General features: G+C 49.6%; 1 protein-coding gene across 12 annotated transcripts in view; it reads right to left on the bottom strand.

The window, feature by feature from the left end:
- LOC109901689 (regulating synaptic membrane exocytosis protein 2) overlaps positions 1-24,405 on the bottom strand; it is a 230,432-nt gene extending 206,027 nt beyond the window's left edge. For all 12 annotated transcript variants that reach the window (XM_031786937.1, XM_031786933.1, XM_031786943.1 and 9 more), the window contains exon 1: positions 24,234-24,405. In XM_031786937.1, coding sequence (XP_031642797.1) covers positions 24,234-24,397 — 164 coding nt within the window. In that variant the 5' untranslated portion in view covers positions 24,398-24,405. The remainder of the gene's footprint in view (positions 1-24,233) is intronic.
- Between the last annotated feature and the right edge of the window lie 2,323 nt (positions 24,406-26,728).

Here is a 26,728-nt window from a genome sequence, read left to right as displayed (position 1 = left end):
GTGCTACGGGGCGGTAGTCGTTTAGCTCAGTTACCTTAGCTTTCTTGGGAACAGGAACAATGGTGGCCCTCTTGAAGCATGTGGGAACAGCAGACTGGGATAGGGATTGATTGAATATGTCCGTAAACACACCAGCCAGCTGGTCTGCGCATGCTCTGAGGGCGCAGCTGGGGATGCCGTCTGGGCCTGCAGCCTCGCGAGGGTTAACACGTTTAAATGTTTTACTCACCTCGGCTGCAGTGAAGGAGAGGCTGCATGTTTTGGTTGCAGACCGTGTCAGTGGCACTGTATTGTCCTCAAAGCGGGCAAAATAGTTATTTAGTCTGCCTGGGAGCAAGACATCCTGGTCCGTGAACGGGGATGGTTTTCTTTTTGTAATCCGTGATTGACTGTAGACCCTGCCACATAACTCTTGTGTCTGAGCCGTTGAATTGAGATTCTACTTTGTCTCTATACTGGCGCTTAGCTTGTTTGATTGCCTTGCGGAGGGAATAGCTACACTGTTTGTATTCGGTCATGTTTCCGGTCACCTTGCCCTGATTAAAAGCAGTGGTTTGAGCTTTCAGTTTCACGCGAATGCTGCCATCAATCCACGGTTTCTGGTTTGGGAATGTTTTAATCGTTGCTATGGGAACGACATCTTCAACGCACGTTCTAATGAACTCGCACACCGAATCAGCGTATTTGTCAATGTTGTTGTCTGACGCAATACGAAACATATCCCAGTCCACGTGATGGAAGCAGTCTTGGAGTATGGAATCAGATTGGTCGGACCAGCGTTGGACAGACCTCAGCGTAGGACCACCTTATAATGTCTAGTAATGACTAACAGCCATTTTGAGTCAGCTGACATGTCCAGCAGCGAGACAAAACATATTAAAACATAAAACATAGTAACATACCTTAAAGATGGAATCTGCGCCAATAGCCGCCCCACCTCCGTTGTTATTGGTTTTGTTGCCGAGCTGAGGACTTTGCACAGCAGGGTAAAAACTATTACAGTACATATTGTGAGAGAGACTTACAAGAGAAATTAGGGTTAAGTGCCTTGCTCAAGGCCACACCGACAGATTTTACACCTAGTCGGCTCGGGATTCAAACCAGTGACCTTTCGGTTACTGGCCCAACCACTAGGCTACCTGCATACATGGTTATAACCGTTTATAAATGCTCATACATGTTTTATAACCCTTGTTGTTGTGCCTATGGGAGTCTCTCTCTCTCTCATAATAATAGCCTGCATGGCTAACAACAGAGAGGTAATGGATACCCAGGCTATTATTGTGTGGTGCATGTTGCATCCCAAATGGCACCCTATTCACTATATAGTGCACTACTGTTGACCAGAGCCCTGTGGGAGCCATTTGGGACGTAGCCACAATTACCTGTCTCAATTCATCTCTGGCAAGTACGTCACTATTGGCTTGCTTAACTAAATTGCAAACATATACATGAGTACACATTGGGGACAGCCAGCCAGGCAGGGCTACATGATACCATCATACCACTGTGACAGAACTTAGACAGATACACACCCATCAGTGGACAGAAATACTGCTGCACAGGCATAATACACACACACACACACACAGCATTAGTACACAGGGTTTAAAACCACCCACACAGGGATAATGTCCATCGACGCTAACAATATTAAATGTAACCCTGCGGCCTCACTGTAACCAAGCTGAACTAAGACAGCCCTGTAATACCCACTGCCTAAATCAATCTGGTAATAACCTTAAAAGGATCTCAGAGACAATAAATGGGAATATGTCCAACAACACTGAGTCAGCAGTTAACCTTACATTAGCACATAGATATGGACAAACGTTAAATTAGCATTGACAGCCTAAAATACCTTCCTGCTCCAAACATCTCTCGCCTCACAGGACGGAACTCAAATAGAAGAAGTCTAGGTTTCACTGGGGAGTGCTATATATGCAACACCCTCTGCCATACAACACATCCCATCTTAGTGTAGTAATGGTGGCAGTATCTCAGTGGGGTGTAGTGATATTAAGGGATTAGTACTAGATCCCTTCACCATCGCACATCAGTCCAAGAGGTCGGGCCCAGGATAAACGCCTTTTACACACACACACACACACATGGACACAAACATACACACTCACAATATCTAATAATGTGTTGTAGTAGAAACTGTAGACGACAACAACGCCTCTGTAAGGCTGTAGAGTGTGTGTACACGTGTGTGTGTACACGTGTGTGTTGTGTTTTTGTGTGTGTGTGTATGCATTTACAAACAGCATGCAGTATGTCCTATTGTAGCTTACATAAGGTCATAAATTCATTAGTGGTGATGTCATAATGACTATTTATCCTCCGTATTTGTGTCAATCACTAGTCCATTATAATCTAGCTAAACACTGTCCGACCACACACACACACACAAACACACACACACACACACAATACACAGTGAGCCCTCGTCTTTTCTATGGTGTATTCAATGACAGATATATAGGCCACACCATAGCAAAAAAGAAGGGGCCCAGCGTGAATGTCAGTCCCACCACTCTGCACTGGGCAGCTAGTCCACCTGAGTTGAACTGTCAGAGTCCCATCACTCTGCACTGGGCAGCTAGTCCACCTGAGTTGAACGGTCAGAGTCCCACCACTCTGCACTGGGCAGCTAGTCCACCTGAGTTGAACTGTCAGAGTCCCATCACTCTGCACTGGGCAGCTGGTCCACCTGAGTTGAACGGTCAGAGTCCCACCACTCTGCACTCGGCAGCTAGTCCACCTGAGTTGAACGGTCAGAGTCCCATCACTCTGCACTGGGCAGCTGGTCCACCTGAGTTGAACGGTCAGAGTCCCACCACTCTGCACTGGGCAGCTAGTCCACCTGAGTTGAACGGTCAGAGTCCCACCATTCTGCACTGGGCAGCTAGTCCACCTGAGTTGAACGGTCAGAGTCCCACCATTCTGCACTGGGCAGCTAGTCCACCTGAGTTGAACGGTCAGAGTCCCACCATTCTGCACTGGGCAGCTAGTCCACCTGAGTTGAACGGTCAGAGTCCCACCACTCTGCTCTGGGCAGCTAGTCCACCAGAGTTGAATGGTCAGAGTCCCACCGTTTTCTGTGAAAACAGAAACGGTCTATTCATTCCTTTTCCATAGCTGCACTTATCCAGAGCAACTTACAGTAGTGAGTGCAAACATACCCATACTGGTCCCCCGCGGGAATCAAACCCACAACCATAGCATTGCAGCGCCATGCTCTACCAACTGAGCCACTTCATCACATCACCACAAACCACTTGATGTCTCAATGTACTCATTTACTGTATTGGTCATTGTTTTCATTCATGGTGATGGAAAGTCTACAGGTACAAACTTAGGTGACCAGCAAACAGTGGGAAGGAAAGTATGTGAACCCTTTAGAATTACCTGGATTTCAGTATAAATTGGTCATCAAATTTGATCTGATCTTCATCTAAGTCCCAATAATAGACAAACATAGTCTGCTTAAACTAATAACACACAAACAATTATAATTGTTCATGTCTTTATTGAACACACCATGTAAACATTCACAGTGCAGGTTGGAAAAAGTATGTGGACCCTTGGATTTAATAACCGGTTGACCCTCCTTTGGCAGCAATAACCTCAACCAAATGTTTTCTGTAGTTGCTGATCAGACCTGCACAGTGTTGTGTTCCTTCCAAACAACTCAACTGTAGTTTCATCTGTCCACAGAATATTTTGCCAGTAGCGCTGTGGAACATCCAGGTGCTCTTTTGCGAACTTCAGACGTGCAGCAATGTTTTTTTGGACAGCAGTGGCTCCTCCCATGAACACCATTCTTGTTTAGTGTTTTACGTATTGTAGACTCGTCAACAGAGATGTTAGCATGTTCCAGAGATTTCTGTAAGTCTTTAGCTGACACTCTAGGATTCTTCTTAACCTCATTGAGCATTCTGCGCTGTGCTCTTGCAGTCATCTTTGCAGGACTGCCACTCCTAGGGGGAGTAGCAACATTGCTGAACTTTCTCCATTCATAGACATTTGTCTTACCGTGGACTTTCTCTTACAGATACTTTTGTAACCCTTTCCAGCTTCATGCAAGGCAACAATTCTTAATCGTAGGTCTTCTGAGATCTCTTTTGTTCGAGGCATGTTTCACATCAGGCTATGCTTCTTGTGAATAGCAAACTCACATTTTGTGGAATTTTTTATGGGGCAGGGCAGATCTAACCAAAATCCCCAATCTCGTCTCATTGATTGGACTCCAGGTTAATTGACTCCTGACTCCAATTAACTTTTGGAAAAGTCAGTAGCCTAGGGGTTCACATACTTTTACAACCTACACTGTGAATGTTTAAATTAAGTATTCAATATAGACAAGAAAAATACAATAATTTGTGTGTTATTAGTTTAAGCACACTGAGTTTGTCTGTTGTCTATACTGAGTTCACATACTTTTTGTTGCCACTGTATGTACAATACAGTAATGTACATTTACATGAAGTGGTTTGTAAGGATGGTACATTTATACTGCACAAAAAGTGGTTGTTTTCCATGTTATTTGATCAAGAAAAATATTTAATTTGATGTTTTGTGTCTTTGCCCATAACTTTGCACCTTTTGATGTAAATGATTGAGGAAAGGGTTTTGTTCTTTCTGGATTCCATTAGAATGTCAATTGAGCATCATGAGTGCCGCAGCAGTCTAAGGAACTGCATTGCAGTGCTTGAGGTGTCACTACAGACCCGGGTTCGATCCCAGGCTGTGTCACAGCCGGCCGTGACTGGGCGACCCATGAGGCGGTGCACAATTTGCCCAGCGTCGTCCAGGTTTGGCCGGACGGGATTTCCTTGTCCCATTGTGCTTTAGCAACTCCTTGTTGTGGGCTGGGTGCTCGCAAGCTGACTTCGGTCGCCAGCTGGACAGTGTTTCCTCCAACACATTGGTGTGGCTGGCTTCCGGGTTAATCAATCAGTGCGGCTCGGCAGGGTCGTGTTTCGGAGGACGCATGGCTCTCGACCTTTGCCACTCCCGAGTCCGTAGGGGAGTTGCAGCAATGGGACCAGACTGTAACTACCAATTGGCTATCATGAAAAAAGGGGTAAAAGTTTTTTTTTTTAAGAATGACAATCGCAGAGAAAGGGAAAGGGCAACAACTAATACAATTCCAAATATTGAATCCTGCAATATACTGTTCTTATTTATACAACTACCAGAGATGTGGTAAAAAAAAAAAAAAAAATCCTGTGCTACAGACATCTATATTGGTCCGCTAATACTACAAAAGTAAAGGCCTAGTGCTTAAATAAAAAAATAAAAAATAAATAATATATTTATATACAGTATATATTTTTATTTATTTTTATTTATTTTATATACATACAGTACCAGTCAAAAGTTTGGACACACCTACTCAATCAAGGGTTTTTCTTTATTTGTACTATTTTCTACATTGTAGAATAATAGTGGAGACATCAACACTATGAAATAACACATATGGAATCATGTAGTAACCCCAAAAAGTATTAAACAAATCAAAATATATTTTATATTTGAGATTCTTCAAAGTAGCCACCCTTTGCCTTGATCACAGCTTTCACACTCTTGACATTCTCTCAACCTGCTTCATGAGGTAGTCAACCGGAATGGATTTCAATTAACAGGTGTGCCTTGTTAATTGAAAGTTAATTCATGGAATTTCTTTCCATCTTAATGCGTTTGAGCCAATCAGTTGTGTTGTGACAAAGTAGGGGTGGTATACAGAAGACAGCCCTATTTGGTAAAAGACCAAGTCGCTGCTGGTGCTTTGCTGGGGGTGTTTTGCTGGTGACACTGTTGGTGATTTATTTAGAATTCAAGGCACACTTAACCAGCATGGCTACCACAGCATTCTGCAGCGATTCGCCATCCCATCTGATTTGCGCTTAGTGGGACTATCATTTGTTTTTCAACAGGATAATGTCCCAAAATACACCTCCGGGCTATGTAAGGGCTATTTGACCAAGAAGTAGCGTGATGGAGAGCTGCATCAGATGACCTGGCCTCGACAAATCACCCGACCTCAACCCAATTGAGATGGTTTAGACCGCAGAGTGAAGGAAAAGCAGCCAACAAGTGCTCAGCATTCTCCGGGCTGTGTAAGGGCTATTTGACCAAGAAGTAGAGTGATGGAGAGCTGCATCAGATGACCTGGCCTCGACAAATCACCCGACCTCAACCCAATTGAGATGGTTTAGACCGCAGAGTGAAGGAAAAGCAGCCAACAAGTGCTCAGCATTCTCCGGGCTGTGTAAGGGCTATTTGACCAAGAAGTAGAGTGATGGAGAGCTGCATCAGATGACCTGGCCTCCACAAATCACCCGACCTCAACCCAATTGAGATGGTTTGGACCGCAGAGTGAAGGAAAAGCAGCCAACAAGTGCTCAGCATTCACCCCAGCCCCCCCCCCCCTCGCTCTCTGTTTTCCAACCCCCGCCTACTGAGACTCCACTAGTAGTGGCCTGGCATGGTCCTGTCTTCTATCTGTCTGACAGTCTATTTGCAGTCGCCAGAAACACCTTCCCCCGCCTGCTGTAATATAGACATGGGTTTGTACAGTTTGTCTGGGACAGTTTTTCTGCCTGCCTACCTGGCCTGCCACTGGAGAGATGTGAATCTGTCCCTTCTATAGATCGTCCTGCTAACAGCATAAAGGTCCTCACTCTCTCTTTTTGTGCTCTCAGCTACATGAACTGGTGCCATGTTCTACCATCAGACCATTGCACTGCTTTTCAGCCTCTCAGAATAGGCCATACACGTGTCCACACACACACACGAGCACGCACACACACACACACACCAACTCAATACGTCCTTGTTGTGCAGAACAGAGAGATGCCTTTTCCCTAACCTTTTGGAGTTCAGAAATCATAAAACGAGGCCTGAGGGAGTTTCACCACAGAGAAAAATGAGACAGGATTCTCTGACTCTGGATATCTACAATGACAGAACATTCTGGAATAATACAGGAGTATCCCCTCCACCTTCACACTACCTTTAAACACCATAGTTAGGAGGACCTTGGAACAGTTGATCAGAGTTGGGTGTACTGAGTAGAAGCTACAGTTCATGGCTGAAGAACCTCAAGCTCATGCTGCAGAAAAAAACAAAACAACAAATAAATAATTTTTTGCAAGGAACTAGCGTCATCTTTGACAGAAAACTACAAGGTACAGGTCCAGATTAATAGGCCCAGGTACATATCCATGCTTGTAGATGCTATCAAGCATATACTGTATTCTCTCCTCAGCTGCTTGGTTCCATTGGGTCAAAAAAAGTGGGCCGTTTCTCTTTCACTCTCTCCTTTTCTCTGTCTTGTCTCTCTCTCTGTATCGCCCTTCCCCTCGTTCTCTCTCCCTCTTTCGCAACCTATGCATCTCTCTCGCCATCTCTCTCGCATCTCTCTCTTTCTCTCTGGTCTCTCTCTCTGGTCTCTCTCTCTTTCCCTCTCTCTCTCTCTCTCTGTCTCCCTCTCTGTCTCCTTCTCTGTCTCCCTCTCTGACTCCCTCTCTGTCTCTCTCTCTGTCTCTCTCTCTGGTCTCTCTCTCTTTCCCTCTCTCTCTCTCTCTCTGTCTCCCTCTCTGTCTCCTTCTCTGTCTCCCTCTCTGTCTCCCTCTCTGACTCCCTCTCTGTCTCTCTCTCTGTCTCTCTCTCTCTCTATCTCCCCCTCTCTCTCTCTCTCTCTCTCTCTCTCTCTCTCTCTCTCTCTCTCTCTCTCTCTCTCTCTCTCTCTGTCTCTCTCTCTGTCTCCCTCTGTCTGTCTCCCTCTCTGTCTCCCTCTCTGTCTCCCTCTCTGTCTCCCTCCCTGTCTCCCTCTCTGTCTCCCTCTCTGTCTCTCTCTCTCTGGTTTCCCCAGACCCTCCTCAGTAGTGCTGACTGCCTGCTTTCTGGCCGCCCAGGCTGCCTTTTCCCAGCATGCTCTCTGTCAGAGGCTTATATAACAGTGTTACGCCAGGAGCTGTGTGCTCTGCCTGGGCAGCACACTACATCCCTACACTACAATACTTTATACTGCTAAAACTGTCCCTACTAGAAATACTCTCCGTTACTGTACACTGTAAACACTGTGCTCTGCAAATGTGATTAAAGCGTCTCGGTGAGAAACATACATTTCCATCATACGTTTTCATACTTAATCAACAAGGGAAACTCAATTGACAATCCCGAAGAGAGGGGAGAATAAGTTGAAACTTAATGGGATAGAATGGAACGCATGTGAATATGTGCATATGGGCAGTGGTGACTAACGCAGATCTATGTGTTTAATAAAGAACAAAGCTTTGGGAGACAATGGGCTCCTCCTGTCCCAGAGATGACGAGAGTGGTTTCTCTGTGAATGGGCTGATGTCCTGTTCCTGTCATATCAGCAGCAGAACAGGCTCCAGATACCATCTCACACGTCAGTACAGAACTGCTCTCTCTCTCTCTCTCCCTCAGCCAGTTACTGACATTCAGCCAGCTAGCTCACAGAACGCAGGCTGTTTCACCTCTCATACAACAGAAACCACTACCCAACCACAACACAACCATAGGTCTCTACTGTACACAACCAATACACACCCACTATTCAACCAATGGTTTCAGCTGATACCATCTCCCACGTCAATGCTTCACTCCCCTGCTACTGACACTAAGCAAGCAAGCAGGTAGCCTAGTGGAGTGTTGGGCTGGTAACTGAAAGGTTGCTGGTTTGAATCCCTGGGATGACTAGGTGAAAAATCTTTAGATGTGCTCTTGAACAAGGCACTTAACCCTGATTGCTCCTGTAAATCACTCTGGATTAGAGCATCTGTTAAAATACTCAAATGTAGCTAGTTCACAGAACAACACAGACTATAACACTTCTCAGTACACCTTATATGTGTGACCTATAACTGAACTGCATTATCCCAATAAGGGCTGTATCAGATCAGACCTAAAGAGACATGTACCGTGAATGTAACCTCAAAGTTTGCGTTCAGTGTGTTAGGAAAGGTTTCAAACTCAACAGGTACTCTGAAGCAAAGTGGCATTAAAGGGATGGAGAGAGATGGTGAGAGCCAAAGAGAACGACAGTTCAGACTGAGACAGAATCAAATGTAGTGGGAGAGATAAGTGGAAATATTAACTGGTTATGACAAGCCACATTGCCATGTTTGGTGTAACTCTAACCAGACTCCAGCCTATCACAATCCTAGCCTCACAAAAACACATTGTTCCTTTAATTAACATTCTGTATTCATTTGGCGTGCATTCTGCTTTACAGAGTCAAGCACCCCCCCATACCCCCCTCTCCGCTCTCTCTATCTATTTCAACCCCCCTTTCTCTCTCTCTCCCTCCCCTGGGGGTGGAGGTTGCTCTTCGCATGGTAAAGAGAGAGAGAGAGCGTGTCTACATCGTCCAGTGGGATGCTTTGGAGCAACGCAAATGCCTCTTCACCTCACTACACAACCATATAGGTCTCTGCTGTACACAACCACTACACAACCATATAGGTCTCTGCTGTACACAACCACTACACAACCATATAGGTCTCTGCTGTACACAACCACTACACAACCATATAGGTCTCTGCTGTACACAACCACTACACAACCATATAGGTCTCTGCTGTACACAACCACTACACAACCATATAGGTCTCTGCTGTACACAACCACTACACAACCATATAGGTCTCTGCTGTACACAACCACTACACAACCATATAGGTCTCTGCTGTACACAACCACTACACAACCATATAGGTCTCTGCTGTACACAACCACTACACAACCATATAGGTCTCTGCTGTACACAACCACTACACAACCATATAGGTCTCTGCTGTACACAACCATTACACAACCATAAAGGTCTCTGCTGTACACAACCACTACACACCCATATAGGTCTCTGCTGAACACAACCACTACACAACCACAACACAACCATATAGGTCTCTGCTGTACACAACCACTACACAACCATATAGGTCTCTGCTGTACACAACCACTACACAACCATATAGGTCTCTTCTGTACACAATCACTACACAACCATATAGGCCTCTGCTGTACACAACCATTACACAACCATATAGGTCTCTGCTGTGCACAACCACTACACAACCACTACACAACCATATAGGTATCTGCTGTACACAATCACTACACAACCATATAGGAATCTGCTGTACACACCCATAGGTTGCTGCTGTCCTAAATCACTATACAACCACTACATAACAATTACATGACTACTACACAACCACGGGCTTCAGCTGTACAGCATGGGGAGGAGTCTCCTCTGGCTCCTGGAGCTGTGAGCTCATGCCCTCTGGGGACTCCATTACCCACAATGCTGCTCTCTGCCACTATGAGATGACTGGATTGGGCTGGGGAAATCAATGACATTACTATGCTAAAATTGTGAGTGAAAAGAAAGACAATTTTTAAAAATGTTAATAATAATGTATCCCCAATTTCATGGTATCCAATTAGTAGTTACAGTCTTGTCTCATTGCTGCAACTCCCGTACGGACTCAGGAGAGGCGAAGGTTAAGAGCCATGCGTCCTCCGAAACACAACCCAACCTAGCCGCACTGCTTCTTGACACAATGCCCGCTTAACCCAGAAGTCAGCCGCACCAATGTGTCAGGGGAAACACCCTACACCTGGCGACCGTGTCAGTGTGCACTGCGCCCGGCCCGCCACAGGAGTCGCTAGTGCGCGATGGGACAAGGACATCCCTGCCGGCCAAACCCTCCCCTAACCCAGACAACGCTGGGCAAATTGTGCGTCGCCCCATGGTCCTCCCGGTTGCGCTCCGCTGCGACAGAGCCTGGACTCAAACCAGGAGCACTGTGATGTAGTGCCTTAGACCACTGCGCCACTTGGGATGCCCCAAGAAAGCCAATTCTTGGTCAAACCTCTTCCTAAGTCCTCCACCCCCACCCTCACCCCCTTTACCCACCACACACGTACACACACACACACACACAATTTGTGAGGAAGTACAGGGTTTAGCCAGTATTCTTTTTCCTCACATCGAGTTGTAACTTTACTGACCCATAGAATTCTCAGGTCCTGTGTGTTGATGGGAAATCTTCCTAGTAACATGAGGAGTATGTAGAGAAGCAGGAGCAAGAGAGGTAAAAGGTTGAGTCATGCAGGATGTCTAGGCAACTCTAGACTATCATTATGGTCAACATACTGGCATTCATTAATCATTAACCACTCTGGACAGACAGGGTACATGTCCCTCTGGAGTAAAATACAGTACATACAGGGGTTGGGGACCGGGGCATCCTCTATTGCCCTGCTCTTTAGACAAGATGGAGCAGGGGGGTGAGGACCGGGGCATCCTCTATTGCCCTGCTCTTTAGACAAGATGGAGCAGGGGGGTGGGGACCGGGGCATCCTCTATTGCCCTGCTCTTTAGACGAGATGGAGCAGGGGGGTGGGGACCGGGGCATCCTCTATTGCCCTGCTCTTTAGACAAGATGGAGCAGGGGGGTGGGGACCGGGGCATCCTCTATTGCCCTGCTCTTTAGACAAGATGGAGCAGGGGGGTGGGGACCGGGGCATCCTCTATTGCCCTGCTCTTTAGACAAGATGGAGCAGGGGGGTGGGGACCGGGGCATCCTCTATTGCCATTGCCCTGCTCTTTAGACAAGATGGAGCAGGGGGGTGTGGACCGGGGCATCCTCTATTGCCCTGCTCTTTAGACAAGATGGAGCAGGGGGGTGGGGACCGGGGCATCCTCTATTGCCCTGCTCTTTAGACAAGATGGAGCAGGGGGGTGGGGACCGGGGCATCCTCTATTGCCCTGTTCTTTAGACAAGATGGAGCAGGGGGGTGGGGACCGGGGCATCCTCTATTGCCCTGCTCTTTAGACGAGATGGAGCAGGGGGGTGGGGACCGGGGCATCCTCTATTGCCCTGCTCTTTAGACGAGATGGAGCAGGGGGGTGGGGACCGGGGCATCCTCTATTGCCCTGCTCTTTAGACAAGATGGAGCAGGGGGGTGGGGACCGGGGCATCCTCTATTGCCCTGTTCTTTAGACAAGATGGAGCAGGGGGGTGGGGACCGGGGCATCCTCTATTGCCCTGCTCTTTAGACAAGATGGAGCAGGGGGGTGTGGACCGGGGCATCCTCTATTGCCCTGCTCTTTAGACAAGATGGAGCAGGGGGGTGGGGACCGGGGCATCCTCTATTGCCATTGCCCTGCTCTTTAGACAAGATGGAGCAGGGGGGTGTGGACCGGGGCATCCTCTATTGCCCTGCTCTTTAGACAAGATGGAGCAGGGGGGTGGGGACCGGGGCATCCTCTATTGCCCTGCTCTTTAGACAAGATGGAGCAGGGGGGTGGGGACCGGGGCATCCTCTATTGCCCTGCTCTTTAGACGAGATGGAGCAGGGGGGTGTGGACCGGGGCATCCTCTATTGCCCTGCTCTTTAGACAAGATGGAGCAGGGGGGTGGGGACCGGGGCATCCTCTATTGCCCTGCTCTTTAGACAAGATGGAGCAGGGGGGTGGGGACCGGGGCATCCTCTATTGCCATTGCCCTGCTCTTTAGACAAGATGGAGCAGGGGGGTGTGGACCGGGGCATCCTCTATTGCCCTGCTCTTTAGACAAGATGGAGCAGGGGGGTGGGGACCGGGGCATCCTCTATTGCCCTGCTCTTTAGACAAGATGGAGCAGGGGGGTGGGGACCGGGGCATCCTCTATTGCCCTGCTCTTTAGACAAGATGGAGCAGGGGGGTGGGGACCGGGGCATCCTCTATTGCCCTGCTCTTTAGACAAGATGGAGCAGGGGGGTGGGGACCGGGGCATCCTCTATTGCCCTGCTCTTTAGACAAGATGGAGCAGGGGGGTGGGGACCGGGGCATCCTCTATTGCCATTGCCCTGCTCTTTAGACAAGATGGAGCAGGGGGGTGTGGACCGGGGCATCCTCTATTGCCCTGCTCTTTAGACAAGATGGAGCAGGGGGGTGGGGACCGGGGCATCCTCTATTGCCCTGCTCTTTAGACAAGATGGAGCAGGGGGGTGGGGACCGGGGCATCCTCTATTGCCCTGTTCTTTAGACAAGATGGAGCAGGGGGGTGGGGACCGGGGCATCCTCTATTGCCCTGCTCTTTAGACGAGATGGAGCAGGGGGGTGGGGACCGGGGCATCCTCTATTGCCCTGCTCTTTAGACGAGATGGAGCAGGGGGGTGGGGACCGGGGCATCCTCTATTGCCCTGCTCTTTAGACGAGATGGAGCAGGGGGGTGGGGACCGGGGCATCCTCTATTGCCCTGCTCTTTAGACGAGATGGAGCAGGGGGGTGGGGACCGGGGCATCCTCTATTGCCCTGCTCTTTAGACGAGATGGAGCAGGGGGGTGGGGACCGGGGCATCCTCTATTGCCCTGCTCTTTAGACGAGATGGAGCAGGGGGGTGGGGACCGGGGCATCCTCTATTGCCCTGCTCTTTAGACGAGATGGAGCAGGGGGGTGGGGACCGGGGCATCCTCTATTGCCCTGCTCTTTAGACGAGATGGAGCAGGGGGGTGGGGACCGTGGCATCCTCTATTGCCCTGCTCTTTAGACAAGATGGAGCAGGGGGGTGTGGACCGGGGCATCCTCTATTGCCCTGCTCTTTAGACAAGATGGAGCAGGGGGGTGGGGACCGGGGCATCCTCTATTGCCCTGCTCTTTAGACAAGATGGAGCAGGGGGGTGGGGACCGGGGCATCCTCTATTGCCATTGCCCTGCTCTTTAGACAAGATGGAGCAGGGGGGTGTGGACCGGGGCATCCTCTATTGCCCTGCTCTTTAGACAAGATGGAGCAGGGGGGTGGGGACCGGGGCATCCTCTATTGCCCTGCTCTTTAGACAAGATGGAGCAGGGGGGTGGGGACCGGGGCATCCTCTATTGCCCTGCTCTTTAGACAAGATGGAGCAGGGGGGTGGGGACCGGGGCATCCTCTATTGCCCTGCTCTTTAGACAAGATGGAGCAGGGGGGTGGGGACCGGGGCATCCTCTATTGCCCTGCTCTTTAGACAAGATGGAGCAGGGGGGTGGGGACCGGGGCATCCTCTATTGCCATTGCCCTGCTCTTTAGACAAGATGGAGCAGGGGGGTGTGGACCGGGGCATCCTCTATTGCCCTGCTCTTTAGACAAGATGGAGCAGGGGGGTGGGGACCGGGGCATCCTCTATTGCCCTGCTCTTTAGACAAGATGGAGCAGGGGGGTGGGGACCGGGGCATCCTCTATTGCCCTGTTCTTTAGACAAGATGGAGCAGGGGGGTGGGGACCGGGGCATCCTCTATTGCCCTGCTCTTTAGACGAGATGGAGCAGGGGGGTGGGGACCGGGGCATCCTCTATTGCCCTGCTCTTTAGACGAGATGGAGCAGGGGGGTGGGGACCGGGGCATCCTCTATTGCCCTGCTCTTTAGACAAGATGGAGCAGGGGGGTGGGGACCGGGGCATCCTCTATTGCCCTGTTCTTTAGACAAGATGGAGCAGGGGGGTGGGGACCGGGGCATCCTCTATTGCCCTGCTCTTTAGACAAGATGGAGCAGGGGGGTGTGGACCGGGGCATCCTCTATTGCCCTGCTCTTTAGACAAGATGGAGCAGGGGGGTGGGGACCGGGGCATCCTCTATTGCCCTGCTCTTTAGACAAGATGGAGCAGGGGGGTGGGGACCGGGGCATCCTCTATTGCCATTGCCCTGCTCTTTAGACAAGATGGAGCAGGGGGGTGTGGACCGGGGCATCCTCTATTGCCCTGCTCTTTAGACAAGATGGAGCAGGGGGGTGGGGACCGGGGCATCCTCTATTGCCCTGCTCTTTAGACAAGATGGAGCAGGGGGGTGGGGACCGGGGCATCCTCTATTGCCCTGCTCTTTAGACGAGATGGAGCAGGGGGGTGTGGACCGGGGCATCCTCTATTGCCCTGCTCTTTAGACAAGATGGAGCAGGGGGGTGGGGACCGGGGCATCCTCTATTGCCCTGCTCTTTAGACAAGATGGAGCAGGGGGGTGGGGACCGGGGCATCCTCTATTGCCATTGCCCTGCTCTTTAGACAAGATGGAGCAGGGGGGTGTGGACCGGGGCATCCTCTATTGCCCTGCTCTTTAGACAAGATGGAGCAGGGGTGTGGGGACCGGGGCATCCTCTATTGCCCTGCTCTTTAGACAAGATGGAGCAGGGGGGTGGGGACCGGGGCATCCTCTATTGCCCTGCTCTTTAGACAAGATGGAGCAGGGGGGTGGGGACCGGGGCATCCTCTATTGCCCTGCTCTTTAGACAAGATGGAGCAGGGGGGTGGGGACCGGGGCATCCTCTATTGCCCTGCTCTTTAGACAAGATGGAGCAGGGGGGTGGGGACCGGGGCATCCTCTATTGCCATTGCCCTGCTCTTTAGACAAGATGGAGCAGGGGGGTGGGGACCGGGGCATCCTCTATTGCCCTGCTCTTTAGACAAGATGGAGCAGGGGGGTGGGGACCGGGGCATCCTCTATTGCCCTGTTCTTTAGACAAGATGGAGCAGGGGGGTGGGGACCGGGGCATCCTCTATTGCCCTGCTCTTTAGACAAGATGGAGCAGGGGGGTGTGGACCGGGGCATCCTCTATTGCCCTGCTCTTTAGACAAGATGGAGCAGGGGGGTGGGGACCGGGGCATCCTCTATTGCCCTGCTCTTTAGACAAGATGGAGCAGGGGGGTGGGGACCGGGGCATCCTCTATTGCCATTGCCCTGCTCTTTAGACAAGATGGAGCAGGGGGGTGTGGACCGGGGCATCCTCTATTGCCCTGCTCTTTAGACAAGATGGAGCAGGGGTGTGGGGACCGGGGCATCCTCTATTGCCCTGCTCTTTAGACAAGATGGAGCAGGGGGGTGGGGACCGGGGCATCCTCTATTGCCCTGCTCTTTAGACAAGATGGAGCAGGGGGGTGGGGACCGGGGCATCCTCTATTGCCCTGCTCTTTAGACAAGATGGAGCAGGGGGTGGGGACCGGGGCATCCTCTATTGCCCTGCTCTTTAGACAAGATGGAGCAGGGGGGTGGGGACCGGGGCATCCTCTATTGCCCTGCTCTTTAGACAAGATGGAGCAGGGGGGGTGGGGACCGGGGCATCCTCTATTGCCCTGCTCTTTAGATGAGATGGAGCAGGGGGGTGGGGACCGGGGCATCCTCTATTGCCCTGCTCTTTAGACGAGATGGAGCAGGGGGTGGGAACCGGGGCATCCTCTATTGCCCTGCTCTTTAGACAAGATGGAGCAGGGGGGTGGGGACCGGGGAATCCTCTATTGCCCTGCTCTTTAGACGAGATGGAGCAGGGGGGGGTGGGGACCGGGGCATCCTCTATTGCCCTGCTCTTTAGACAAGATGGAGCAGGGGGGTGGGGACCGGGGCATCCTCTATTGCCATTGCCCTGCTCTTTAGACAAGATGGAGCAGGGGGGTGTGGAATGGGGCATCCTCTATTGCCCTGCTCTTTAGACGAGATGGAGCAGGGGGGGTGGGGACCGGGGCATCCTCTCTTGCCCTGCTCTTTAGACGAGATGGAGCAGGGGGGTGGGGACCGTGGCATCCTCTATTGCCCTGCTCTTTAGACAAGATGGAGCAGGGGGGTGGGGACCGGGGCATCCTCTCTTGCCCTGCTCTTTAGACGAGATGGAGCAGGGGGGGTGGGGACCGGGGCATCCTCTATTGCCCTGCTCTTTAGATGAGATGGAACAGGGGGGTGGGAACCGGGGCATCCTCTATTGCCCTGCTCTTTAGACGAGATGGAGCAGGGGGGGTGGGGACCGGGGCATCCTCTATTGCCCTGCTCTTTAGATGAGATGGAGCAGGGGGGTGGGGACCGGGGCATCCTCTATTGCCCTGCTCTTTAGACGAGATGGAACAGGGGGGTGTGGACCGGGGCATCCTCTATTGCCCTGCTCTTTAGACAAGATGGAGCAGGGGGGTGGGGACCGGGGAATCCTCTATTGCCCTGCTCTTTAGACGAGATGGAGCAGGGGGGGTGGGGACCGGGGCATCCTCTATTGCCCTGCTCTTTAGATGAGATGGAGCAGGGGGTGGGAACCGGGGCATCCTCTATTGCCCTGCTCTTTAGATGAGATGGAGCAGGGGGTGGGAACCGGGGCATCCTCTATTGCCCTGCTCTTTAAATGAGATGGAGCAGGGGGGTGGAGACCGGGGCATCCTCTATTGCCCTGCTCTTTAGACGAGATGGAGCAGGGGGGTGGGGACCGGGGCATCCTCTATTGCCCTGCTCTTTAGACGAGATGGAACAGGGGGGTGTGGACCGGGGCATCCTCTATTGCCCTGCTCTTTAGATGAGATGGAGCAGGGGGGTGTGGACCGGGGCATCCTCTATTGCCCTGCTCTTTAGATGAGATGGAGCAGGGGGGTGGGGACCGGGGCATCCTCTATTGCCCTGCTCTTTAGACGAGATGGAGCAGGGGGTGCAGGACCCGGACAGGGCCACGGTAGCAGACGTTTTAGACACAGAATAGCACTATCTCGGTGGGAGTCCCTCACACGAGGCAGCTGCTGTAATTAGGGCTGTCAATGGAGGCCCCTGGTGAGCACTGGGACACGGATAATGAGTCAGCCTACAAGACAAGGACCGCAGGAGGGGAGAGTGGCTGCAGAGACAGGGTCTCCTCTGCCGTGGGGCACCATGGGGCACCAGGTCACTCTCTGGAAGAAGTGGACCCCCAGGTCTCCTCTGGACCTTCTGGGGTTACCCCAACCAGGGCTGCTAATCCTGGGCTGCGGATCTGTGGATCCTCCCTGTGGCCCTGGGTCTCTGCATCCCAGGGTGTTTGGGTGAGGAGGGGTCCCGGATCTGTTATTACTGTAACAGTCAGAGGTTCAGTGAAGCATGAGGAGCTGACCGGCTGCTGCAGCAGGCATGCGCTCATACACTGCCTTTAATCCTTCCATATTGTATCACGTCACCTAGTATTGGTGCCGTTCATTAACTAAACTCACAGTACATGTATGGATGTTTCTCTGAACAAATCAGAGCTCTAGAACACCTTATGGCTGCTATAGAGACTACATCGGATTGGAAACAAAAAGTGGAATAAATTGAGTTACTGTATATTGTAAGGATAGGAGGCTAGTATGGGGAATCGACCAATCTATATCAGAGGGACATAAAATTGACCAAGCACTAGAACCCGTAAACTCAAATCTGGACCTTGATGCCAGTTCTACTCCTTTTTTGAATTGTTCCCCTCTAATATGTTTTAGACCTGGGACAACAGGTGGGTGCAATTAATGATCAGGTAGAACAGAAAACCAGCAGGCTCTGGACCTCGTGGGGTCAGAGGTGAATAACCCTGCACTAGAACTTGAACATTTGATTGGCTATTTAGTGTAACTGGTACATTATCTAATAATATCAAGATTATGTACGTGGCTGTTTTTCTAAATGCCACATCTCACTCACCCTTCAAACAATAACAAACAATATTGGGTTAATTGTTATGGAGGAAAAATGACAGAGGGTTCAGACACATGGGCTCTGGGAGGTCAATGGGTTCTCCTCCATTCATGTCACTATGTATTAACATGTAATTCAGCAGCATAGTAATTCTTAGAGAGGACATTCTGAATTGTCTACCATTGTCTTGGTAGCAGGGACAGGGACTTGGCAAGCCCTACACACCTGGAGGTTTGTCTCTCTCCCTGTCTCTCCCTTTCTCTCTCTCTGTCTCTCCCTGTCTCTCTCCCTGTCTCTCTCTCTGTCTCTCCCTGTCTCTCTCCCTGTCTCTCTCCCTGTCTCTCTCCCTGTCTCTCTCCCTTTCTCTCTCTCTGTCTCTCCCTGTCTCTCTCTCTGTCTCTCCCAGTCTCTCCCTGTCTCTCCCTCTGTCTCTCTTTCTGTCTCTCTCTCTCTCCCTGTCTCTCCCAGTCTCTCGCTGTCTCTCTCTGTCTCTCCCTGTCTATCTCTCTCGCTCTCTGTCTCCCTGCCTCTCCCTGTCTCTCCCTGCCTAATTCTCTCTCCCTGTCTCTCCCTGTATCTCTCTGTATCTCTCTCTCTCTCCATGTATCTCTCTGTCTCTCTGTCTCTCCCTGCCTCTCTCTCTGTCTCTCCCTGCCTCTCTCTCTCTCCCTGTGTCTCATCTCTCTCTCCCTGTCTCTCTTCCTGTCTATCTCGGTCTCTCTCGGTCTCTCCCTGTCTCTCTCTCTCTGTCTCTCCCTCTCTCTCTCCCTGTCTCTCTCTCTCTGTCGCTCCCTGACTCTCTCTGTCTCTCTCTGTCTCTCCCTCTCTCTCTGTCTCTCTGTCCCTCACTGTCTCTCCCTGCCTCTCTCTCTCTCTCCCTGTCTCTCTCACTGTCTTTCTCTCCATGTATCTCTCTCTCTCTCCCTGTCTCTTTTTGTCTCTCTCTGTCTCTCCCTGCCTCTCTCTCTCCCTGTGTCTCATCTCTCTTTCCCTGTCTCTCTCTCTGTGTGTCTCTCTCTGTCTCTCCCTCTCTCTCTGTCTCTCTCTCTCTCTGTCCCTCCCTGTCTCTCCCCGCCTCTCTCTCTCTCCCTGTCTCTCTGTCTCTCTCTCTGTCTCTCTCTCCATGTATCTCTCTCTCTCTCCCTGTCTATCTTTGTCTCTCTCTGTCTCTCCCTGCCTCTCACTCTCCCTGTGGCTCATCTCTCTCTCCCTGTCTCTCTTCCTGTCTCTCGGTCTCTCTCCGTCTCTCCCTGTATCTCTCTCTCTCCCTGTCTCTCTCCACATTTCTCCCCCTGTCTCTCTCACTCTGTCTCTCACTCTCTCTCCCTGTCTCTCTCTCTCTCTCCCTGTCTCTCTTCCTGTCTCTCGGTCTCTCTCCGTCTCTCCCTGTATCTCTCTCTCTCCCTGTCTCTCTCCACATCTCTCTCTCTGTCTCTCTCTCTGTCTCTCTCTGTTTCTCTCTCTCTGGTTCTCCCTGTCTCTCCCTGTCTCTCTCTGTCTCTCTCGCTCCCTGTCTCTCTCTGCCTCTCTCTCTGTCTCTCCCTGTCTCTCTCCCTGTCTCTCTCCCTGTCTCTCTCTGTCTCTCACTTTCTCTCTCCCTGTCTCTCCCTTTCTCTCTCTCTGTCTCTCCCTGTCTCTCCCTGTCTCTCTCCCTGTCTCTCTCTCTGTCTCTCCCTGTCTCTCTCCCTGTCTCTCTCCCTGTCTCTCTCCCTGTCTCTCTCAGGATTCCCTCTATTACGTTACAGGTTGCCTATCAAATGGCACCCTATTACCTATATAGTGCGCTAGTTTTTGCCACAGCCTTATTCTATTACCTATATAGTGCACTATTTATGTCCATATCAAAGCTTAGGAGGTTCCGGTCTCATGTTAGGTGATACAGCATAAAAACACACCATGTCAAATAGCCCTTGAAAACTACATTGCTTTTAACAGTAGACATTATTATCAAACTGAGCTGTTGCAGACTGATACAGTGTTCACTCTGCTGACATCACTTGTTGACAAACAGCCCAAACCATAATACTAACATGTGTAACTGCTGTGAGGGTGACATATACCCTGTGTGCATCCCAGTTGGCACCCTTCCCTATATAGTGAACTACTTTTGATCAGAGCCCTATGGACTATATAGGGAATAGTGTGATATTTGGGACAAAACACTCCTTTGTTCACCTTTGCTAATGAGAGAAGACTGGTTAACTGAGGCATTTAGAGGGAAAGAGGGGGAGGAGGGAAAAATGGATGGAGGGGAGGAAGGGGAGGGAGAAGTGGAGAGGAGGGAGGGAGGGGGAGGCCACATAGGGAACATGACAGGGTGATCATACATCTGCATTTAGTCCCTTAGCTACATACTTATCCAGAGGGTCTTACTTAAAATAAGTGTGCTCACCTATTGTAGGTAAAACAACCACATATCATTTGAAGTAAAACCACTCTCTGCAAAATTAAGATAATGGAATGATACATATTTCTGCATTAGCTACATCCCAGCCCACCATCTCTACCCGTCGCATGACCCACTGGTTAATGCTTATTTATAAAACCACCTCAGGTCTCATTCCCCACTATCTGAGATACCTACTGCAGCCCTCATCCTCCACATACAACACCCGTTCTGCCAGTCACATTCTGTTAATGGTCCCCAAAGCAGACACATCCGTGGGTCTCTCCTCTTTTCAGCTGCAAAAAACACTCAAACTAGACAGTTTTATCTCAATCTCTTCATTCAAAGACTCAGTCATGGACACTCTTACTGATAGTTTTGGCTGCTTCGCGTGATGTATTGTTGTCTCTACCTTCTTGCCCTTTTGTGCTGTTGTCTGTCCCCAATAATGTATGTACCATGTTTTGTGCTGCTACCATGCTGTTTTCATGTTGCTACCATGCTGTGTTTTCATGTGTTGCTGCCAAGCTATGTTGTCTTAGGTCTCTCTTTATGTAGTGTTGTGTTGTCTCTCTTGTCGTGATGTGTGTTTTGTCCTATATGTGTATTTTATTTTTAATCCCAGCCCCCGTCCCTGCGGGAGGCCTTTTGTCTTCTGGTAAGTCGTCATTGTGAATAAGAATTTGTTCTTAACTGACTTGCCTAGTTAAATAAAGTTTCATTTAAAAGAAAATAAAACACCCCAGTCTGTGTGTGTCTGAAAATAATGAACTTTAGAAACAGTGACTGAGTGACCATGTAGCCTGTAAGGTAGACTAGCATCCCTGCTGCACACACTTGGTTAGTTGTGCTACGCTAGGCTGTGACATCACTGGCAGTCCGCATGGCTGTGAGTGACTAAAGCTGACAATCGCTTTACCTCTGAGAGAGAGACACAGAGACACAAAGAGAGAGAGAGAGAGAGAGAGAGAGAGAGAGAGAGAGAGAGAGAGAGAGAGAGAGAGAGAGAGAGAGAGAGAGAGAGACGGCAGGGAGGGAGAGAGAGAGAGACGGCAGGGAGGGAGAGAGAGAGAGAGAGAGAGAGACGGCAGGGAGGGAGAGAGGGAGAGAGAGAGAGAGAGAGAGAGAGAGAGAGAGAGAGAGACGGCAGGGAGAGAGAGGGAGAGAGAGAGAGAGAGAGAGAGAGAGAGAGAGAGGGGAAAAAAAATACAAAAAGCACTCAGTGATGGGGAAAAACAGCCAGGGATGATTCACACGCAGGCAGCAGCACAAACTGAGGTGGCCTGCCGTTATCTTGGAGTCTGTGAGTCATATTTACCACAGTATTGCTCCACTAGGCGACTTCCTCCCCAGTCCCCATCAGGACAAGCCCAACTGTTAACATTTACCACAGTATTGCTCCACTAGGCGACTTCCTCCCCAGTCCCCATCAGGACAAGCCCAACTGTTAATATTTACCACAGTATTGCTCCACTAGGCGACTTCCTCCCCAGTCCCCATCAGGACAAGCCCAACTGTTAATATTTACCACAGTATTGCTCCACTAGGCGACTTCCTCCCCAGTCCCCATCAGGACAAGCCCAACTGTTAATATTTACCACAGTATTGCTCCACTAGGCGACTTCCTCCCCAGTCCCCATCAGGACAAGCCCAACTGTTAATATTTACCACAGTATTGCTCCACTAGGCGACTTCCTCCCCAGTCCCCATCAGGACAAGCCCAACTGTTAATATTTACCACAGTATTGCTCCACTAGGCGACATCCTCCCCAGTCCCCATCAGGACAAGCCCAACTGTTAATATTTACCACAGTATTGCTCCACTAGGCGACTTCCTCCCCAGTCCCCATCAGGACAAGCCCAACTGTTAATATTTACCACAGTATTGCTCCACTAGGCGACTTCCTCCCCAGTCCCCATCAGGACAAGCCCAACTGTTAATATTTACCACAGTATTGCTCCACTAGGCGACTTCCTCCCCAGTCCCCATCAGGACAAGCCCAACTGTTAATATTTACCCGATGACGGAAATCATCAGCTTTGAATGCCCCTGAAAAGCCTGACACATGACGTCATAGTCTCTGAAGGTACTTCAGACAAGGTGTGCATCCCAAATGGTACTCTATTCCCTATAAAGTGCACTACATTTGAGCAGGGCCCATAGGGTAAAGTAATGCATTATAAAGGAAACAGTGTGCCATTTGGGACTAAGAAAAGGCCTGACATCTGGAATCCAAAAGGCTCTTTGGAAAAACCTGCATGTTGACCCTTGAACTACTGTGCAGATTCACAAGGAAACTCCTCAGAACCAGCCTGTGATACAATATCTCTTCATATCTATTCAAATTCCAGAGACTTAAGGTGAGGAAAGTAGATGAAAACAAATACAGTAGTCTTAATATAATCCACAAAACCACAGTAAAATAGAGGACCGTTTGAGACTTTTTCACAAAAAATTAAGAAAGTTACAGTCTATGTAAACAGAAACGGTTAACGTTTCATAAGGATAATACAGTATCTGCAGGAAGTGACAACATCGAGATAACTGTGTTCAATATTTAGTCTTACACTAAAAGCATGTCAATAATTTGGCACACAAAGCTTAGCCTATGAATAGCAATGAATGGTCTATCTACACGCGTGAGCGTCTGCGGCATCGAACTGTGCTGCTGGTCTATGCCTAGAACTGGACAGCGCCGTGGTGCTGAAATGCTCAGCGACATCTGATTCTGCACACACAGAAGAGGGAATGTTTCCGTTTCCATAGCACTGATGCAGTATAGTCTGACAGATAGGCTAACGTTGAAAATCATTATACAGGATATATCTCATTATTTCTTCAAACGCCAGTGTTTAATCGTTGTTGTGTAATATGTACGTGATTGAAAGGGAAGTGGTATGATTTGACGCGAAGATGGCGCCCTTTGCTAACCCAACCCAAAGCCAACAGAGTGAGAAGGCCGCTTAATAGCCTAGGATTCAAATGCGTTGCTAACCGTTGAAAGACATAGGCTACTCGACTTCAGTCGACTCAAATATCCTTCTCCCTGCTCATATCATCCGAACATCATTTGTAGAACAGACTAAATGCATAGCCAATATGCTGCTTTATTGTAAACGCTATTTCTAGAGGCAATGATGTTAATAAATATCACATATTCTCTCCACCCAGAACGATTAGCCCATTAGAACAGTCAATATGTGCAGGACGTAGGCTACGTAACCTTGCAATGCGATCAGCTCCAGCTCGCGACAACCAGTTACAACAGGGTTACCCCAACCCAGCACTCACTGCACGAGCACAGCTGACGTGACAGTTAGCGCGCGATGTACCCACAATGACTCTCTCCCTTTCTCCACTCTCTCTCTCACACGTTTGAATGATAGCAAATCATAATGGCTTACTTTAGCATTGACTGTTCCTTCTCATCTTCCTTTTTCTGTCGGTCCATGACGCCCAGGATGATCTTCCTCTCATCCTCGGTGAGGTGGCTGAGGTCCGGCAGGTCGGATAGGGCTCCAGCCGGCGGGGGGGCGCCTGGGCCCCGGGGCCCGAGTGGAGCTGACATCGCTACACACAATTGCTAAAAAGTAATAATAACATATATATTTTTTAAATATACCAACATTGAGTGATATAATGGATAGACTTAATTGTAATAGAACATTTCCAAATTGCAAAATTGCTACTCTAATATTAGGCTGCAATATTCCACTTATGTGGTTCTTGTATTCATAGTCATAACCATTAGCATAGGCTACCCTAATGCAAGACATATCGGTTGGATTGTTCACACATATTCTGACCCATTCCATTATATTTGGGCTTTAAGAATAAGACACAATGTGTCAAAATGTTACTTTTTACAAGGGATGCAGACATGAATCCTATATAGCCTCAATTTCCACCCAATACATGAACGTTATCTGATTGGGTTTCAGAGGTTCTGGTATAGCAGGCTGCTACAGCTCATAATAAATACAGAGAAATTAATAGGTGAGGATCACAATACACATATCCAACAGAATCATCGCCTAATTCTCACACAAACTCCCCAATTCCAGTAACCTATGAGATAGACACTGGAGATGCTGGACAGAGGCCCTTTGGTTTTATAACCAACATATACGGTCTTCTGGAAACAAACATTCCAAACACATTTATCCTTCTCCATTCACGGATGGATTGTAGATAAACATAGAATAGAGCTCTTGCCTTTTATTTTGCAATCATGTTAAATCCTGTCTAACCCATCGCGGTCATCCTTTAGAATGGGTTTGCTCGCATGTTGAAATAAAGACGTCGCCTCTTCTCTTGTTTGTTTGTTTTTCTTTCTAGTCCTAGCCCCACACTCTCTCTTTCTCGCTTTCCTCCAGGTTTATAATTCTTGGAGATTTCTTAAATGCACAAAAATGGATGCAATGAAAAAATCCCGATAGGAAGAGTAGGCGGAGCGATGGAGACGCGTAGAACAAAGCTGAGCGCGAGTGGCTTCATGAAAAAGGAAGGGGAGAGGGGCGCTTGTCGACGTATTTTCATTGACATCAGGCATTTGCAAAACACGGATTGTAAATCCTTTACAGCTGGACCAGATTATAAAAAATATTTGCCTGTTAAAGAGCATCTTCTGAAGAAAAGTGATGTGAAATGTACAGCGAAAGTTAAAAGCTTCATCAGCACACGATAAAACTGGCACACTAGAAATGTGCGTTTCAACACCATGTCGCTGTCCAGTTTGTTATGTGGTGCAGTAGCATATTGTGGAACTTATCTTCCGATAGGATTGCCTCTCCAACTGGAGGTATATATAAAATTGTGTGATACAGCATTCTTATTCCTGATTTGGTAACACTTTAGACTACTTTTAACCATCCAGGTATAATAATAAAACATAAAAAACACTTGTCCTAGAAAAAAGCTAGCACCAACACAATCCATGTCTATCATTGATTTATCAGGTGCTTCTTGTGACACTGCTTTTTAACTTTTTAGTCCCATCATGTCAAACACCTCTCTTATCCCCTCTCACCCCAACCCAAGGCCCATCCCCCTCATCCCAATGCCCTCATACCAAGGCAGTTCTAACCACTCATACCAAGGCCCAGCCATAACCCCTCATCAGAAAGCCCAGCCCTAACCCCTCGTACCAAGGCCCAGCCATAACCCCTCATCAGAAGGCTCAGCCTTAACACCTCATACCATGGCCCAGCCATAACCCCTCATCAGAAGGCCCAGTCCTAACCCCTCATACCAAGGCCCAGCCCTAACCCCTCATCAGAAGGCCCAGCCATAAACACTCATCAGAAGGCCCAGCCCTAACCCCTCATACAAAGGCCAAGCCCTAACCCCTCATACCAAGGCCCAGCCATAACCCCTCATACCAAGGCCCAGCCCTAACCCCTCATCAGAAGGCCCAGCCATAAACACTCATCAGAAGGCCCAGCCCTAACCCCTCATACCAAGGCCAAGCCCTAACCCCTCATCAGAAGGCCCAGCCATAACCCCTCATACCAAGGCCCAGCCGTAACCACTCATCAGAAGGCCCAGTCCTAACCCCTCATACCAAGGCCTAGCCCTAACCCCTCACCAGAAGGCCCAGCCATAACCCCTCATCCCAAGGCCCAGCCCTAACCCCACATCCCAAGGCCCACCAGGCCTAACCCCTCATCCCAAGGCCCAGCCCTAACCCCTCATCCCAAGGCCCAGCCCTAACCCCTCATCCCAAGGCCCACCAGCCCTAACCCCTCATCCCAAGGCCCAGCCCTAACCCCTCATCCCAAGGCCCAGCCCTAACATCCCCCCTTCCCAAACCGTGCTCATGATCCAGGTTTGATATGATGCTCATGACTTATTTCATAATCCTATCTAAATCCTGCCGTGATAAAGTGGATTGAACACT

The sequence above is a fragment of the Oncorhynchus kisutch genome, linkage group LG13 (genome assembly GCF_002021735.2).
Source record: "Oncorhynchus kisutch isolate 150728-3 linkage group LG13, Okis_V2, whole genome shotgun sequence".
In the NCBI taxonomy this organism is placed as follows: Eukaryota; Metazoa; Chordata; class Actinopteri; order Salmoniformes; family Salmonidae; genus Oncorhynchus; species Oncorhynchus kisutch.
This window is presented reverse-complemented; position numbering and strand designations above follow the sequence as displayed.